This window comes from Halichoerus grypus, chromosome 7 (assembly GCF_964656455.1).
Source record: "Halichoerus grypus chromosome 7, mHalGry1.hap1.1, whole genome shotgun sequence".
In the NCBI taxonomy this organism is placed as follows: Eukaryota; Metazoa; Chordata; class Mammalia; order Carnivora; family Phocidae; genus Halichoerus; species Halichoerus grypus.
In genome coordinates, this window is record NC_135718.1 from 68,924,224 (window position 1) to 68,943,557 (window position 19,334).

The 19,334-nt window shown below is 45.3% G+C and overlaps 1 protein-coding gene across 1 annotated transcript in view; it reads left to right on the top strand.

Moving 5' to 3' along the window:
• The first annotated feature begins 7,508 nt into the window (after positions 1-7,508).
• DISC1 (DISC1 scaffold protein) overlaps positions 7,509-19,334 on the top strand; it is a 366,980-nt gene continuing 355,154 nt past the window's right edge. Inside the window, exon 1 of the mRNA XM_078077709.1 lies at positions 7,509-7,624. Within this exon, the coding sequence (XP_077933835.1) occupies positions 7,567-7,624 (58 nt within the window). The 5' untranslated portion in view covers positions 7,509-7,566. The remainder of the gene's footprint in view (positions 7,625-19,334) is intronic.

Genomic DNA, 19,334 nt, shown 5'->3' on the forward strand with positions numbered 1-19,334 from the left:
TCCATACTACCCACTAACTCAGTGGCCTTGACCCTGACTTTACTTTCTAAAGATTTTTTATTTATTTATCTGAGAGAGAGAATGGGAGACAGAGAGCATGAGAGGGGGAGGATCAGAGGGAGAAGCAGACTCCCCGCTGAGCAGGGAGTCCGATGCGGGACTCGATCCCGGGACTCCAGGATCATGACCTGAGCCGAAGGCAGTTGCTTAACCAACTGAGCCACCCAGGCGCCCTGACCCTGACTTTACTTTCAAATCACCTAGGGGGCCTTTAAAAAACCCAGTGCCCGTGCCCCACCCAGACTCTATGTCAGACCCTCTTTACAACAACCTGATGTGGTATCTACTATTATTAATTCTTTTATGAAAATGAGCAAACTGATGCTTAACATAAAGGTTAAATGACTTCCCAAGGTTCACAGCTAGGAAGTAGTGGAGCTTAGATGTGCCTGCAGTTATCTGAGAGAGGCCAGGACCTATGCTCCTAACCCTATGTTAGGACGCTTTCTAAACTGTGCTGCAGGGTTGATTAGATGGATAGTAGGACCAGCAGGTAAGATGGGGAACACAATTGGAAGTACAGGGTTGAGGGGAAGTTGATGGTAATGGCTTTGAACTTGGCTGATTTGAATGGCTTTTTAGACAACTAGGTAGTGATGTTCAGGTAGCAGTTGAAAATACAGTGGGGCCCAATGTAATTCAGGCGTAGTGTGTATAGAGAGGAAGCATGGACACAAAAGACAGTTCTGAATAGACAGGATTTAGTGACTGAGTGCAAAAGGATGAGGTGAAGGAGTATGTGGCATTGGCTCTAGGGTTCCAGCTTGCAGGGAGGGAGAAAGGGGAGAGTAAACCTACCTGAGAAAAATGGTCAACACAGGGAATGTGTGGGAGAAGACAGTGCGAATCCTTTTGGAGTTATCAAATTTGAGAGACCAGTGGAGTGTCTAGGCTGGAAATATGAATCTGGAGTTTGGGAGAGAGGTTGCAGTCAGACATGCCAATTGAAGTTGCATCAGGGGAGTTGAACCCTTGGAAGTAGATGAGCCAGGTCAAGTGTGAGGTCTGCTTAAGAAGAGAAGAAGCCCAAGGATGCAGTTCTGGGAAGATTAACATAAGGGATGGGGAGAGAGGGGGAAGCCAATGAGGGATCACAAAGGAAGGAGTAGGCTAGTGGGAGGAGGACAGGAATAGACAGATGATAGATGATAGATAGATAGATAGATAGATAGATAGATAGAAAAAGACAAAGTTTAAGGAACGGGCTAATGCAATTGTCAGGGCTGGCAAGTCTGAAATCTGTAGGGCAGGTTGGAAGGCTGGAAACTCAGGCAGGGTTTGAGGCTTTAATCTTGAGGCAGAATTTTTTTCTGCTTCGTTTTTACTCTTGAGGACTTCAACTGATTGGATGAGACACACCTCCATTATTGAGGGTAATCCTCTTAAAGTCAGCTGACTGTAGATGTTAATCACATCTACAAAAATACCTTCACAGAAACACCTAGATTTGTATTTGATTAGATGGCTGGCTGTTATAGGCTAGCAATGTTAACACATAAGACGTACATCACAATCCAAGTCTTATCAACTTAACACCCATTCACATCTCCTTAAGCCATTATTAATTTCCAAATAAAGACACTAATAAAACACTTCCACTTAACATGATGAGTACAACCAAAAATGCACTATCCTTTCCCTGGAAGAAGACGCATAGTCCTTGGGTGATATTCACTCTTCTTCATAGACTATAACTTAAATAGTGTATTGTAAATTTGATTACTATTAATGCACCTTTTTTTATAGGGTAAATGGATAAGGAAGGGGAGAAAACAAAGATAAAATATAAAATAATATGTCAAATATCTTTGTTTTCTTTCCTTCCTTAATCCATATTGAATAGTCATTACAACATCCTCTTAGAATCTTTAAAGAGTTTTATGTAAAGAGAAAAAAATATTTATGGCTTCCCTGGTGGAAAACTGTATCTATAAAACTGTAGACTTTTAAAGGCTTATGGAAATACATTAGAGTATCAAAAAACTAAATATTTAAGCTTTGCATTATGAGAAATATCTATTACATGTTAAATAAAATAGCTTAATTCTTTTGGGTGTTTTTAGGCTTTCATAAACAGTTTGACAATTCTGGGTGATACAATGTTGATTATATATTGTACTTCATTAGATACAGGTATCACTAACTTAGATTATTTATGTTAATTGAACCCATTAAAGGATAGTTTACTTTTTGAAGCAGTGCAGAGCTCACCAAGAAAACTAAAATTAGAAGTGTTATGAAGACCAAAACTATATGGCAGAACTTAAGAAATTTGGGTATGAATTACGCTTATGTGGATTGAAATGATTATTTCCCAAACAAAAAATAAACATAGTCGTTACAAAATAAGAAATTCTCATGACAGTTATAGTCCTTGGTTCTGCAACTGGTCATAGCTGGTATTTGTAACTGTTCTCTTAAACTACCCCTTCCCTTTGCCCTCAGAAAGCATCTCAGCTGGTCATGGTTCCTTGCCTGGTAGGGTAACCCAACCTTTCATTCTTAGAGAGTCTGGGCCATTAGTAGCCCTGCTTGAATTGGGTGGTGATAGTTTTGCATTGACCTCAATCACAGGGCGTGGTAATGCTAAGAGATGCCCTTAGGGATCTCCTATTTTGCAGACATACTCTGCCTTACCTCCACTGCGGACTAGCAGTCCAGTGTCCCCTTGGTAGTCAGGATCAGTCACCCCAGCCAGCACCCTAACTCCCTTCTGGGCCTCTTGTTTCAGAGACATGAGGAGCCCAAAGTTGCCAGGTGGCAGTCTCAATTTCCAGTTAAATGGAATTGTTGTGTCTGCTGGTGGAAGCATTCGTCCCTTTGGAATTCCTCTAGGCCAGCAGAGCTTACTGTTGTGGGAACAGGAAGCAAAATTTTTGCTAGTGGATCAGTAGGGCTGATGAGAGGTGCCACTCCCATATCTATCTTTTGATTCCTGGACCCATGAATCCTGGCTATGGGCGAAACAGTACCATATATTGACTCTGATTCAGAGCATATACATAGACAGCATCCTGCAGAACCTTGTCCCAGCCCTGCAAGGTATTGCCACTGAGCTGGCACCTTAACTGCCTTCAGAAGGCCATTCCATTGTTCTGTCAGGCCAGCTACTTCAGGATGATAAGAAAAATGGCAAGACTGGTGAATTTTGTGAGCCTGGGTCCATTGCTATACTTCATTTGCTGTGAAGTGAGTACCTTGATCAGAAGTAATGTGGTATGGATAAGGAATTCTGATAGTAGTTTTGGCAGAAGCAGGAAAGGGAAATCTGTATTCAGTGTTAAGTCTCTATTCCAGTAAGAACAAAATGCTGCCCCTTCCATGATGGAAGAGGTCCAGTGTAATCAACCTGCCACCAAGTAGCAAACTGGCTGATCGCCGTGGGGAATGGTGTCCTATCATTTGTTTCTGGCAGGTTGGACATTCAGCACTGACCATACTGAGCTTGGAAGTCTATGTTGCTGGGTCCACACATAACTTCCATCCCCTGCCACCGTGGGCACTTTGTTCATGAGCCCATTGGGCAATGTTAAGTGTGTCTGGGAAAGAGGCTGACTGGCATCCACAGAATGGGTCATCCTACCTGCTTGATGATTGAAATCCTCCTCTGCTGAGGTCACCTTTTGATGAACATTCACATGGAACACAAATATCTTCAAGTCTTTTTGCCCACTCAGAGAAGTCTATCCACATACCTCTTCCTTGGATCTCCTTGTCACCAGTTTTCCCGTCATGTTTCTTTCAAATCTCTGGCCAACCAAACCATTGGCCACAGTCCATGAATTGGCATACATTTGTACCTCTGGCCATTTCTCCTTTCAAGTGAACTGAATAACAAGGTTCATTGCTCAAAGTTCTGCCCACTGGAATGATTTTCCTTTATCACTGTCTTCAGGGATGTTCCAGAAAGGAGCTATAGTGTTACAGCTGTCTACTTTTAGGTAGTGTCTGAATATAGTGCAGGACCATCTGTAAACCAGGCCTGAATTTTCTCTTCCTCAGTCAACTGATTACAGGGAACTCCCCATAAGGCCACAGATACAGGCTGGGAGAGAGAAGGTAATGTGGCAGGAGTGGGGACCTTGGGTATTTGGGCCACTTCCTCATGTAACTTACTTGTGCCTTCAGTGTTGGCTTGAGCCCAATATCATATACACCACTTCCATTTGATGATGGAGTGCTATCGTGCATGCCCAAATCTATGGCTTGTAGGTCAGACCACACCTAGTTCATGATGGGTAGCTCAGGTTGCATAGTAACATGGTGGCCCACAGTTAAAGGCTAAGTCTCTACAAAGGCCCAGGAGTGAGTCAGGAGCTGTTTCTCAAAATGAGAGTAGTTATCCAGGGGGATGGCAGGGCTTTCCCCCCAAATCTTAAAGGTCTGTGATGTTACTCACCTATAGGGGCCTGACAAAACCTTCCTCGGCTTCTCTGTCACCACCGATGCTTCAAGCATCATTGAATCTGCTGGATTCATCATTGAACAGAGCCAGAGCAGCGTGCATGGCAGGCTGGACCTGCTGTAGAGCCTTCTTGTGTTCTGAGCTCCATTCAAAGCTGCAACTTGGCAAATGGGCTCGAGGAGTGCACTCAGCTGAGGAATATGTTGCTTCCAAAACCCAAAGAGGACCATTAGGTGTTGTGCCTTTTTGTTGTTGCTGCTCTTGTTGTAGGAAGGGCCAAATACAACTTCCCCTTCCCCTTAGAAGGGATGCCCCACACTGGTGGCCCTCTAGAAAACCCACTGAGATAGAAGACCCCTACACTTTTGGCAGATTTAGTGTTCACTGTCTGACATGCAAATGTCTCACCAATAAGTCCAGAGTTGTTACTTCCCACTCGCTAGGTCCAGTCAGCATCATGTCATCAACGCACGGGACCAGCATGAAGTCTTGTGGAAGGGAAAGGCAATAAGGTCCCTGCTTGACTACAGTCTGATGTAGGGCTGGAGAGCTGGTATACCACGGAGGGAGAACAATAAGGTGTATTGCCGATCTTGCCAGCTGAAAGCAAGCTGCTTTTGGTGGTCTTTACTAACAGGTATGGAGAAAAAACGTTTGCCAGACCAATAGCTGCATATACCAGGTGCTAGGAGATGTGTTAATTTGCTCAAACAATGAAACTACATCTGGTAGAGCAGCTGCAATTGGAATCGCCATCTGGTTAAGTTGATGAGAATCCGTGGTCATTTTCTGAGGTCCATCTGTGCTCTGCTCAGGCCATATAGGCAAGTTGAATGGGGGTGTGGTGGGAATTGCCACCCTGCCTCCTTCCGGTCCTTGAGGGTGGCACTAATTTCTGCAGCCCCTCTTGCAATGTAGTATTGCTTTGGTTGACTCTTTCCCTAGATAGAGACAGTTGTTGTGACTTCCGCTTGGCCTTTCCTAGCATAAGAGCCTTCCCTGCACAGGCCAGGGAACCAATGTGGGGACTCTGCCCGTTGCTGAGTATGTCTGTTCTGATTATGCATTCTGGAACTGGAGAAATGACCACAGGATGGGTGCGGACACCCGCTGTGAGAGGGGTGTCTAAAACTCTGGTCACCTGACCTCCATAAACCCCCTACTGTGATTGGTGGAACCCAGCAATGGTTTGGGCTCCCCGGAATTAGTGTTGGCTCAGAGCCAGTGTCCAGTCCCTTCTGAAACGTCGGATGACTTCCTTTCCCCCAATGCAGGTTCACTCTGGTAAAAGGCCTTATGTCCCTTTGGGGAAGGCTAGGAGAAAGAGTACCAGTGTTCCAGGTCTTTTCTCCTTCATTCGAGGAGTTCTGCATCTGTAAACTGACTCAAGTCTGGGAATTGATTGAAGGCCTGAGTCTCTCTGTTTTAACTTGAAAGCGAGTTAAGCTTTTGTTCACTTGACCTAGAACTTTTATGCTTATACAGATAAAGTAAGAATTTAGTAGACTTCCCATCTATTTGACTTCTAGAAACACCATGATCAACCACACCCCCCTTACCTTTGGAGATTCATTGCTACCATTGGCCCCTGCCACCCTGGGATCCAGTCATCCCCATTGCATTGAAGGGTCCCAGTTCAGTGGTTACAGTTCCCACTGTAATTTCTGACCCGCAGAGAAGAGTGACCAAGGATGCTGGGTCACAAAACTATTTACCAGAGTCATGGTGAAAGGTGTGTCCTCAGGACCCTTCCAGAGTGGGTGAGCAGGTCTTACATGATAATTTCCCTCCAATATTCCGATTTCCCTAAAGCCTTTGGAGAGTTTCTTTACGGTGTACCAACACCAGTCTGGCCTTGCCACCTCTAGCATTTAGTGTAGGTCACCTCTTGGTCCATGTTTCAGTCAACTAACCAAACAAACTGTGAGGATCCTTTCTAATCTCTCAAACTAAATCACTGAATCTAGATCTCCATTTAGTGGTCTATATCATTATATTCAGCCTCATCCAGCTTTATGTTCCTTTTACTGTTTTCCCACATCCTTAATATCCATGCTCATATTCATTCTGTCCCCAAACACATCGACTTGCAGGCACATCTATGTGTTTGCACCCATAAGGGTCTTATCTTTTGAGGCACCTAGGCCCTCTATTTCTAGCCAGATCCTTCCCTTTCCTCCAGAAAGGCTTCCTGACACTTCTTTAAATACTCTCTTACCCCCAAAATTCTGCAACATTTTTTTTATGCCAAGCCTCTGGTTCTTGGTAGGTATATTGTTATTTAGTTTTATATGCACGTGTTTATGTTCCCAGCTGGCGGTGAGCTCCTTAAAGGACAAGACCCATTTCTGGCAGGTTCTAAAGTGGGTGGGGGGTGTGGGGGGGTGCTCCAGTAGCCTCTTTGAGTGAACCAAACAGAAGGGGTGAAGGAGGTAAGTCAGGGGGCCCAAGAGCTCCACATGGACCACAGCCTGCTTCCTGGGCTGGTTGCCCAACGCGGGGGAGGGGCTCTGGGGTCAGTCCACTGCTGCCAGAAGATTCAGAAAGTTGGGTTCCCATTTCATTTTTGAGCAACTGCTCTGCGTATCTCTTTCCTGGTGTGGCCTGCCCTCTTCCCACTTTCTCCCCACCCGCTCATCCCCCCCCACCCCCCGCCCCGCCATCTCTTCCATCAACCCTCAGGTCACTTCCCTAATCACGCGTCTGGGAGGCGCCCTCGCAGACCCCACCCCAAAGGGCTGCCAGTCTCCTTCCCTGTACACCCGTTCCCCTCACCGCACTGCCCCTCGCGGGTGCGCTCAGAAATGAGCGAGAGCGCGAATGGCAAACTTTCTCCCCGAGACAGGCTGTGCGCTGCCGTCCCCAACCGCGCGCGGGCGTGTGTGTGTGTGTGTGTGTGCGCGCGCGCGCGCCTCTGAGTGTGTAAGGGGCCGAGGCTGGAAAGGAAACCGGCCGCCTCGCGGAGAAGGAAGGAGCCTCCCCCTTCCTCGTCGCCCCCCTCCCCACTTCCCGTCCAGCTCACTGTCGCTTCCCCCTTCCGCGGGCCTCGGGGCGCACGGAGCCTGCACACCGCCGAGGAGCTGGAGGAGCCGGTGGGGCGCATGCTGGGCGGGGGACCTCAAGGCGCCCCGGCCGGTGGCGGCGGGGGCCACCGAGCAGGTAGGGGCGCTGTCAGCGCAGCCCGGCGGGGCCGGGGCCGGGGTGGCTGGTGGGAGGAATCCAGACAGGGAGGGCGCGCTCTGCCTCCTGGAAGTCGTGTAGGTCTGGAGGTGTGCCTCTGTTCCCATCTTGGGTTCAAGTGTTCCCTTTTCGAGGCGAGGGAAACCGAGGCACGGCGCGTGGCGTGCCGGGTTAAGAGAGGCGTGGGTCTGGGCTGCCAGGTCCCTCCTCTAGGACTGAGCCGGGATCCCGGCAAGCGGTAGTTTTTCGAAACTGCGCTTGTCGGACCCGCGGCACTCGGCTGGTCCCTGCGGCGGAGGAAGGCGTCAAGGGCTTGGCGTTTGGATCGGTGCCGGGACCCTCACCCTCGCCCTCGTCCTGAAGCTCAGCTGAATCTCGGGTTCCACCCCATCAGGGACCTGGAGGGAGGAGGTTGGGGGTGGGATAGGGAACGTAGTGCTGGCCCTCCCCAAGGGGCCGCTCTGCAAACAATTTCACCTCCCACTTCCGACTTGGCGACGGTAACGCCCACAGCCCGGCTCCGGAGAGACCTCTCCATTTCCACTGCCCTGCGCGCGGGTCACGCTGTCAACTCTCAGTGTTGACACGGAGGCCTTTAAATGGATTGTTGCTTTTCAAGAACGAAAGGACTTCTATCATCTCACCGTTAAAATATATGCAGAGCAATTTGAGACTTTCGGAAGGGAATGAGATTTGGAGGCAGGGGGTGCTGGGTTGTGTCCTTGCTGCACCGGAAGAGGGTCGGGTAACTTTAGACACATCCCGTCACATCTTGGAACTTTGGTTTCCTCAAATGTAAAAGGGAACGCTACTAACCTTAATGTGTGCTCAGTTACACAAATGAGGTTTGGATAATGCCAGAGTCCTAAGAGCTGAGAGTTGGAGACAGTCGGCCTGCATCTCAGTCCTGGACTTAGTCATACCTCAGTTTCCCATTTGTAAAGTGGACACTGTCAGTGCCTACCTCGTCGGCTTGCTATGGGGTTTAAGTATGGCATTGGATGTGAAGCACTTAGTCCAGTGCCTGAGATATACAGGAAGCTTTACATAACCTTAGTTCCTATTTTTACTAAGCAAAACCTAAATAATTTGGAGTGATGTGGAAATACCAGTTTGATTTGATTAAGGTATAAATAGCAGAGTATTTTATTCATTTATTTAAAAAAGATTTATTTATTTTAGAGGGGGAGGGGCAGAAGGGGATGGATAGGGAGAGGGAGAGAATCTCAAGTAAACTCCCTACTGAATGGGAGCCTGTGGGGGCTCTATCTCACCACCCCGAGATCATGACCTGAGCTGAAATCAAGAGTCAGATGCTTAACCCGCTGAGCCACACAGGCACCCCAGTGATGGAGTATTTTAAGAGAAACTTAATTTGATTACATTCAGGCATGGCACCTGAAGCCTTTGGAGCTTTAGTTGTGGACTTGTGCCGCTGATCAAAAAGAGCCTGGATCTGCTTTCTGAGCTCTGTAACCTTGGGCCTCAGTTTCCTCATCCGTTTATAAAAAAAGACCAACGACAAGAAAAGTGGGGGCAGTAATTACTACTTTTTGTACTGATAGAGCTGCCTGAAGATCAAATGAGGTAAAAGATCTGAAAGTGCCTTGAAGAGTATGAGTCACTACGCAGATACAAGACATCCCTGCTACCAGCAGGGAATAATAACATCGGCACCTTTTGAGAGCCTACACTGTCGGGCACTCTCTTAGGAATCCCTTTGATGAAATCCGCCCTAAGCCTTTGTGAGGTGGATATTTAGAATCTTCATTTTTCCTGTACAAAGCTGAGATCAGGGCTATTCTGCCTCCTTCCCAAGGTCACGTAGCAGTTAAGGTAAAGCCGGATTTAGAACCCTAGGGTGGGCGCCTCTCACAAGTGTGTTCTCAACCACTGGCCAAATTGAAGTTATGGAGACAAGCCGTGGTTCAGAGTAGACCTGTGTTAGATTATAGGAGCTAATATAGCCTGACATATTTACAGATTCCAAAATACGAGTGGGGGTGCCTGGCTGGCTCAGTCAGTAGAGCAGGCGACTCTTGATCTCAGGGTTGTGAGTTCAAGCCCCACATTGGGCATAGAGATTACTTTAAAAAATTACATATATGTGTGTATATGAGTGAATTGTTAGCCCTGGCAGATGAGACTTTGACATAATCTTAATTTTTTCATCCCTATTTTAAAATCCCATTTAAACTATTTTCTTGCACAAATAAACAATGAAAATTTGCAGAGAAAAAAGGCATTAAAATCTTGAAAGGACGTATCTCAAGGATTCATTGCAAATCTCAGACTGAATGAAATCTGAATTCATGTTTTATTTTAACACTTCAGTTTGCCAGAACCCTTAGGGCGGTACAAGAGGTATAAACTGGTATTGAGGCTTTCTGTGTCACCGTTACGTGCAGGGATGGGACCCCTCCCATATTTCTGCAGGGATGTCACTGCTCACCTGAGATGCCCCCAGAGGGAAACGGACCTTTAGAGAAAGTCTGTGCACCTGAGGGAGAGTGGATGTCAGGTCTCTCTGCTGCAGAAACAATTCCAAATTCCTTTATTTCCTAAATGAAAGTTCTCTTATTCTTTTTTCTTCTTCCAAAAGCAAAGTGTGCTAATTACAGGGAGCACAGACAACAACAAACAAGAAAAAGAACATTAAAAATCACTGTAATCCCATCAGTGCAGGCAAAAAGCTTGACATCTCTGTTCTTGTAATCCATTTCTGTCCTATGTTCATCAATTTATATCTATTTTATTTTATTATTTTATTTTTTTAAAAGATTTTCTTTATTTATTCATGAGAGAGAGAGAGGCAGAGGCAGAGGGAGAAGCAGGCTCCCCGCGGAGCAGGGAGCCCGATGCGGGACTCGATCCCAGGACCCTGGGATCATGACCTGAGCTGAAGGCAGACGCTTAACTGACTGAGCCACCCAGGCGTCCCCAATTTTATCTATTTTAAAAATGGGATGCAAACTATTATTATTTTGTTGAATGACAAAAATAATACTTGCTCATTGCTCGAACCTCCAGACATCAATTTAGGAAACAAGCCAAAATTTATTAGGTGCATTAAAACTTTTCCTTGGGGCGCCTGGGTGGCTCAGTTGGTTAAGCGACTGCCTTCGGCTCAGGTCATGATCCTGGAGTCCCAGGATCGAGTCCCGCATCGGGCTCCCTGCTCGGCAGGGAGCCTGCTTCTCCCTCTGACCCTCCCCCCTCTCATGTGCTCTCTCTCTCTCTCATTCTCTCTGTCTCAAATAAATAAATAAAATCTTTAAAAAAACAAAAAAAAAAAACAAAAAAAACCCAAAACTTTTCCTTGAAAGAAAATCTGAAAATTTTGATTGGGAAGGATTAGAAATTAAGTTGCTGACGGGGCGCCGGGGTGGCTCAGTCGTTAAGCGTCTGCCTTCTGCTCAGGTCATGATCTCAGGGTCCTGGGATGGAGCCCCACATCGGGCTCCCTGCTTGGCGGGAAGCCTGCTTCTCCCTCTCCCACTCCCCCTGCTTGGGTTCCCTCTCTCGCTGTGCCTCTCTCTGTCAAATAAATAAATAAAATCTTTAAAAAAAAAAAGAAATTAAGTTGCTGATATTTGAGTTTTTTTGTGGTTTTGGTCATAGTTCGATGAAAGACCTTCAGAGCCAAGAGAGGGTACAGTGGTGATCTTGAAATAATAAGATCTAAAATCCAGCATAGAACAAAGATTTTGAGTATAAAAATACACCTATTTTTATATTAGGGTTTATTATTTTACTATTTTAGATTAGGGTTATTAGAATTAGAATAATTTTTTTTTTAAGATTTTTTTATTTATTTGAGAGAGAGGATGAGAGAGAGAGAGAGCACAAGAGGTGGGAGCGGGAGAGGGAGAAGCAGACTCCCCGCTGAGCAGGGAGCCCGACGCGGGACTCGATTCGGGGACTCCAGGATCATGACCTGAGCCGAAGGCAGTCGCTTAACCAACTGAGCCACCCAGGCGCCCAGAATAATTGTTTTGATAATGATGATAATAATTCAGTTTATATACTGGGTTCTCATGCAAAGCAAGCAGAGAGCCCTGCTTCCAGAGATGCCTTTGGCTGCCACTCCGGGGGTGGGGACGGTCCCCTCTGGTACAGCCTGGGCCACTTGTGGCCAGTCATTTTTCAGCCAGCACCATTTAGTAATGTAAGACTTTTAGCCTTTGGGAGTCTTATGTTGTTTGTTCTTGACGTTAATGTCTTTGTGGGAAAAATTCCTTAGTGAATGTCTTTTGTGCAACAATCATGCAGTTTTTAAAACGCCTGCCACAGATGCTCTGACCATCCTGAATCCATTTTTTTTCTTTTGAAATCAGTTTACCAGCTGCTTATTTGGACAGACTTTGCAATCAGTTTCCAAGTTTTCACAACAAGTGGAAGTGGGAAAGAATTGTGGCTGACCAATGAATATTATAGATATTTGGCTTTGGAAGGCAGTTGGGAGCCCACATGCTGTGCTCAGCGGCTGACATGATCACTAGTTTGGTGTCTGCTTTCTTCACCCCGCCCTCCTTCCTTTTGGTCACTTGTCTACTGTCGTGGCTCAGAAATGGATGGTAGAGATTGTGGGGCTTCCTCTAATCACTAGGGTCACTAGTCAAGTGTTATAAACAGAATCACAGAACTTATTGCTGGATGAAGTTTCAAAAGATCAATTGGTTAAACCTCTTGAATTCTGGCAGGTGAGGCATTGACAAGTGCATTTACCAAGTGCAGATGCTGAGAAGTATATATTTGGTCAATAGAGTGGTAGTCGTAGGTGCAGGAGACCTGGTCGCAAATGAAGTAATTGGAATAAAGAGGCTTACATTATCTTTCTCTTGTCAACTTCAGGTTAGTTTCCCAGCCACATTGTGTTGTGCTCATCCATTTAAATACATGGACAAAATTCTACCTGCTCAACTCTTAACATTTGCCTGTCATGGTAGGACTTTTTCCCTTTATTTGCAGATCCGTCTGAACTCTCAGAGAAATAAAATTAAGACAGTAAACTTGAGGTACGAGATAGCAATCTCTGAGGATAGGTCATATATCAGAGACTACTGACAGTGAGTGGAAGTAGAGGTCACAGAGTCTGGTCTGCTTAGTTGACAGGTGGAAAGGTGAGGAATGTCAGAAGAGTGAGTATTAGAATCTGGGTCCTCTTCTCTTACTGAGAGCTGTTAAGCTGTTAAGCTTTGCTTCATTCCGTAGTTCGGCATAATTCATCACTGCTTAAAAATATTGAGTGAACCAAACGAAATTGTTATTGATTTATTATTTTGGAATAGGCTGCCTTGGAAGGCAGTGATTTTTTTTTTTTTTTGCTATCAGAAGCATTTAAGTTGGTGTTGGGTGATTTCTGTGGTTGAATGCAGTGGGGGAGTCTGCCTGTGGGGAGGAAGGCTGGATTGGGTGACTTGTGGGAACCCTTATAGCTCTGGGATTCTGTGATTTTTGTCCTGCAGGATATGAGCTACTGTGTGAATTTCCTATTCCCTGCTCATTGAGGTTGCACATTTTGAACCATCCCCCCAGGTAATTTCATTTCAAGAGGCCTAGACAGCTAGCTCCCTGCAGTTAGCTGCCCGAACTCAATAGGTGCTTCAACTCCCCAGGTTTGCACATATCAAGGATTGATGCTAATCATTAACATGATCATGTTCATCCAGGCAAACAAATCGACCAGGAATAGAAACATGCATTTGACAGGTGGCCCTACATGGAGACTAATTGCTTTCATAGGTTGAAAGGTGAAATTTCTCAAGTTTAATGAGTGAATTTCATCCTGAATGTGGAACCTGAAGTTAAATTTAGTTTTGTGACATGCACACCAACCTAACTGTTCTTTTTCATACCTGTTGTCTCTTAATTTGTGAGTGGATTGATTAGATGATTTGACATAATTATCAGGCTTGATTTATGACACAGGAGAATGCATGTGTTTGGCATTTACAAGTGAATGCATGTCTCAACTTACTCAAGCACTGATGGGAAAAGGAGGACTATTTTACAGGGGTCAAATGAGAAAAGACATAAATATAGAGATAAATTGGATTCTCCTGTTTCTAAGAAACTGGACAGAATTGCAAAATCTGTTTTCTAATTACAAATCCTCTAATGAGAAAAGTTTGTGTTTTTCGTCATGATTCTTGATATTTCCCTAGTGCTTTTCTTTATAGCCACAGGCCCGGCAGAGTGAAATATGAGACAGCTGTCCTTGGGCAGAGATAATCCACATTCAATTCAAACAATAGATTTGGAGGCCTTAAATTACTTTGACTTTTTTTTTTTTGAGATAGAATTGACATACATTGTATTAATTTCAGAGGTACAACATAATGATCTGATATTTGTATGTATTGTGAAATGGTCGCCACATAAGTCTAGTTAACGTCCTTCGCCACAGTTACAACATTTTTTTCTTGTCATGAGAACTTTTAGGATCTACTTTTAATCGTTTAAGATCTACCTTGACTATCAATCCTTTTGTTTCCCTTTGTCTGCTTATAGAATTCTCTTCCAGAGACATTAGCTTATCCATTTATTTGTTAATTCAAGAATGTTTTTAACGTACTCTGCACTTGGCACTGTGGCGTGCACAGCTTGGTGTTTAAAGATGTATTAGATTGTCCTCATGGACCATCCAGTCCAGAGGGAAGATGTAGCATAGCCTGGTGTTCTTTCCAAGTGCTGGAAGACAACCCTTAGGGCTTCGCAGCTACTCCTAGGATGCTTCTTTGGAGGGCATCTCAGGGCTTCCCTATGTCTTCCCAGTCTTGACACTCATTGCAACCGGATTTCTCTGCTCCAGAAGTCCTCTCAGTCAGCCTCACGCTGCTGCCATGGTAATCTTCCCAAAGCACAGACATGATTTGGTTACTATTACTCTGTGCAAAGACTCATCGTCCCACAAGCAAATTCTTAGCATTCCTTGCCAGGCCTTCCATAAACTGGCCCCTGAATCCCTAAAACTGACACTCTGACTCTTTTATTGCACACATTATTCTGCCTCCCAAGAATATTATGGAATCTGTCCTCTTCCCTCCCTCCCCCCATCTCTACACATCAAAACATTATCCCTCACTTAAGATCTAGCCAGTAAAACTTCTCACGCCTTCATCCCTCTTCTTCTGTTACAGTTTGTTATGTATTTAACCTGCTTTTCTGACTCTGCTGTAAACTCCTTCATGGAAGAGTTTGGGAAAATGGAAAAATGGACAAATTCTATAATTTTAATCCAACTGTTATATTTTCTTAACTCTTTGATTTGGGATTATCTAGTCTGGTTTATTTCCTTACCCCCTCATCTGTGTAGTATGCTTACGGTTTACTCCACTCTCACTGAATTGAATTAAACTCTTATTATTTTTAGACGGACTCATCCCGTATGTAGATTCACCACATCTGTTATTTTTATATCTTTCAAAACCAATCAAGAGTTTTAGAAGTTCAGTTCAGTTCAAATGTTTATTGAGATGCACAAACCACATTGCCAGATTCGGTGGTAGCAATTTAAGGTAAGAAAGAATGTAGAATAGGTCCATACCCTTGAGAAGCTTACAGTTCAGTGGAGAAAAGAGAATTGATTCTTGTGAAGTTTCTGGATGTTGTTTCATCAGAATGATTAGGCACTTTAGCACCTAGTAGATGCCCAGTGAATGTTATACAGAGTGGATGGATGGATAGGGGGAAGAAGAAAGGAGGAATCCTTTAATTTATAATTAATCAATTGCAGGGTTTACTTTTAGGTGTAATAGTTTTGAAGATAACTTACTCAAGTATTGATTCTCATGCTTATATATAAAATGTGCTGCTCTTCTTCTAGGGGAGACATCTTAATTCTGCATCTGTAGAAACTGCATTAATTTCCTGGCTGTGGTGTTGTGTTTGCTTAATTTCATCGACGTTCTCTTCTCAGGCAGCTCTGTTGTGAGGACACACATTTCCCAGGCTGGGGGAGGCCTCCAGCTGTCTGGGGACCGTGATGAAGGGGAGTGTCTCACACTGATTGAGCACTCATGATCTCAACTTCTACCTAGATAGCCAGTTGGCCTTGGGGATTGTAGGATGAGTTCTGAACTATTTCCCAACCATGTGGCTTTTGTGTGTCTTTCTTTACCTGACTTCAGTAGTAATTTGAATGGAAAAATGGACAAATTCTGTAATTCTAATCCAACGGTTATATTTTCTTAACTCTTTGATTTGGGATTATCTAGCACATTTATTCAAATATTAATTGTTGTAGAAACTTTTTTGAAAAGCATAACGTGATATATAAGAAAAGGCATTGATATTACCTCTGTTTTCCCCCATTTTGCTGAGGTAAAATAGGGCTCAGTGGAAATACAGTGAGATGTTCCAAGGGGGTTGCTTTATCTTAGGCTAATCTTGGGATGAATTTATGCTCACACTGTATCCTGCTTTTTAATGAACAAACGATCCCCTCTCCCTTTAAACAATATTCCATTCAAATTTGGAGACTACTTTTTCCAATAAAACAAACAATTATTAATCATTACAGAGCTGGGGAAGGGGTGAGTCAACCACGAATTTACTATAGAGAAATACACTCTTTTGGTTATGCCTTTGCATTAGTCTGGGCTCAATTTCTTGAGGGCAGGCTTAGTCTTATTTATCTTCTTATCATTTCTGTTAGACCTGAGGTAGGAATAAAGACTTACTGAGTTGCACTGATTTAAAGTAACACGTGTAATATAGCCCCCATGGCATCTAGGAGAATTGCTTCCTAAACCAGCAGTGGCTCTTGCCACCTACATGGAGAAGCTTTGGCAGTAGTTGCATTAGCCAGGAGAGGGTAGGGCACTTGTTTTAAAGTTGCTTTTACATGGGGGCACCTGGGTGGCACAGTTAAGCATCCGACTCTTGGTTTTGGCTCGGGTCATGATGTAAGGGTCATGGGATCAAGCCTTGTGTAGAGCCCCGAGTCAAGCCCTGGGTCAGGCTCTGTGCTCAGTGGGGAGTCTGCTGAAGTTTCTATCTCCCTCTCCCTCTGCCCCTCCCCCCTGCGCACACGCACATGCTCTCTCTCTCAAATAAATAAATAAATCTTAAAAGAACGAATTAAAGTTGCTTTTACATGCAAGCACAACTATGTATCAATACAAGTGGTGAAAACTTCTAAATGTGCTTCCATTCACACATTTCGAAGAGAAAAACGTCAGCTGCCCATATCGAAGCTCACTGGCACGACTGTAATTTGGAGCGGCTTTGGAAGACCGTGAAGCCTGGGGGGTGGCTGCCGCAGCGTTCCCGAAGCCAGCCCTTGCCCTTGCTTGGCATTGCCGCTGCTCCCAGCACCCCTTACCTTCTACTGCTCGTGACGGCCATCGCTTCTCATGACGTGCTGTGAACTCCTGAAACATCAGACAGATGTGCAGAGTGCGTTGCCACGGCAAATTTCATTTAAATTGTGATCAAAATACTTCACGTTACTTGTTGTGGATAAAGTGATGGCTAGCCATGATTGGTCAGGCGGCCAGATGGAAAGGGCACTTGACTAGGGGTTGGACCCTGGGCCAGTCCCTTAATCTCTCTGGATCTCAGTGTCCTCCCCTGTGGAAAGGGGTAGGGGGGAATGAGATCAGGCCCTCAGTGTAAAATTGTGGTCAAATCATTTATATAAGAGCTCGTCACAATCTATAATATTTGTGTGTCTAGAATTGCTTTAGTTATAAACTTGCTGATACTGTTCCTAATATCAGTCCTACCTATGATCTCAGTTCGCCTTGTAGCTTGTCCCTCACACCCTAATCCGGATCCCCAATCCCTTAACTAAATCACATTCGTGTTTCTGTGGCAAAATAGATACTTGTTTCCAGAACTAAGTGGAATAAAGACCCTTGATCGCTTTGCATCTGTGCATGTGAGGTTTGCCACTGTGTGAGTTCAGTCAGATCAGACGGCTGCAAGATGAAGGAGAGAAGGTTTGTGGTTCTCAGACAGATACTCCTGGGTTTTGGAAAATTCTAGATGATGCATCACGAACTTGTACTTAGTTGTTGTAGTTTTGCTTCATTTCCCCCTGCCCCCTCCTTCCTCTTCCATTTCCAATTCTTAGCCGGTTGGGTCATCTCTACTATTTCTGAGATGGGCTGCTGATCAGCTGTCACCAAGCCCAGCGCTGCACAGGGAGTGGGCAGAGGGACACGAGAGGTGTGGCAGGGAGGATGGGAATAAGATCTTACGGAGGGTGTATTGTCCAGTCCGGCTTGAGCACATTTCCGGAGCCGGAGTGCAGATGGTTCCTCTACAAGGCTACACTGGCAGTCTGCTCTGGGGGTGGGGAAGTTCCCGTACTCAGCTTCCAAGACTGTGTGCTCACCACGCCTCCCTGGTTTTCGATTCTTGGTCTGACACGTGGAATTTTTGTGCTTCGCCTAGCAGTTTGGGAAGGCCAGGCTGTGTAGACTGCCTTGCAGTAGTTTTGATTCTTCTCTTGAGGCTACCTCTTGGATGAATCCTTTATTGCCACATTTTGCAGCCCGAGGGCAAATGATACCTTATGCTGTATGCTTCCCGGGTTCCAGAGACTCTGCTGGTCTCGGAGGGAGCACGGGATGACCGCTGTCATTGACAGGCCTGCAGGGGAGAGGGTTGAAACTGTCAAGGTGCCCCCTGAAATGCCCACCACCCGTAATCAAGGGGAGCGGGTCCTTCGGCATGTGCGATGCTGTCTTGGGCTCTGAGTACTCTAGAGTTGCTTGTGATAAGGCTTTGTGTGGATGATTAATCCTAAATGTATCATGGAGAGTGAAGGTTGCCTGACAGAGCATATCGGGTTGGCTCTGCAAACGGAATGCTGGTCCTGATCCCCTCAATCTTTGCTTTTTCAAGGTGTAATTTAATTTTGGTTTTGTCTTTATAAAGTTTTCATCTGTATGAAATGTAAGCTCTCTGCGTTTTGGTTTCTTCTCTGATGGTTTGCCTCTGCTGTTGCAGAAAATTCACCACTCCTGCTGATATCATTTCATACCCAAAGAGGGCATTCTAACCTTAAAAGAAGTTCAGCTCAGCGATGGGCCTGCCATTGCCTTTCTCTCTAAACTCAGAGTTTGCTCACTCTCTTGGCTTCTCAGGTGTTTTGGCTCCAGGGAAGAAATAGTCACGGTTCACATTTATTTAATAAAACCGTTATGAAAACGAACCGAACCCGAGTGCACACGGGGCCAGAGCGGGACCTGGCTGCTTGCTTTCCCGCTGAGCCTCGCTGACCCCTGCACATTTGTAGAGCCGCCGCTGGGAGCTGTTTCCACGGAGGGAGAACTTCTGTGAGGCTGGGGCCTGGGCAGGCCTGTTGGCTGATCCTTTGGGTGTTCTTTCAGCATTGTCTGCAGTGAGTGTGGGAGTCAAAGGCCCTTCAGAGCAAAGATAATGCCAGCTTGTTCCCTGGAACCCCAAAAGAGCCAGAGTCAAAGGGGCTTTTTGTTTTACCAACAGAAAAACCCACAGGAAATCCCAGCTTCGGAGATTCCTATGCAGTCTCATTGTTCCATCAGATCGGACTGTGCTTAGGCCTCCTCTGAGAGAGGCAGTAACTCGGACAAAAAATAAATAAATGAAAGGATGCCGTTCTCGGTGGCTGGGGGTCAAGTGCACATGCCTTGTGCACTAGCACGCAGTGGGGCACTTGCCTTAGACCCTGGTGCCCAGGCTCTGTAGCAGTGAG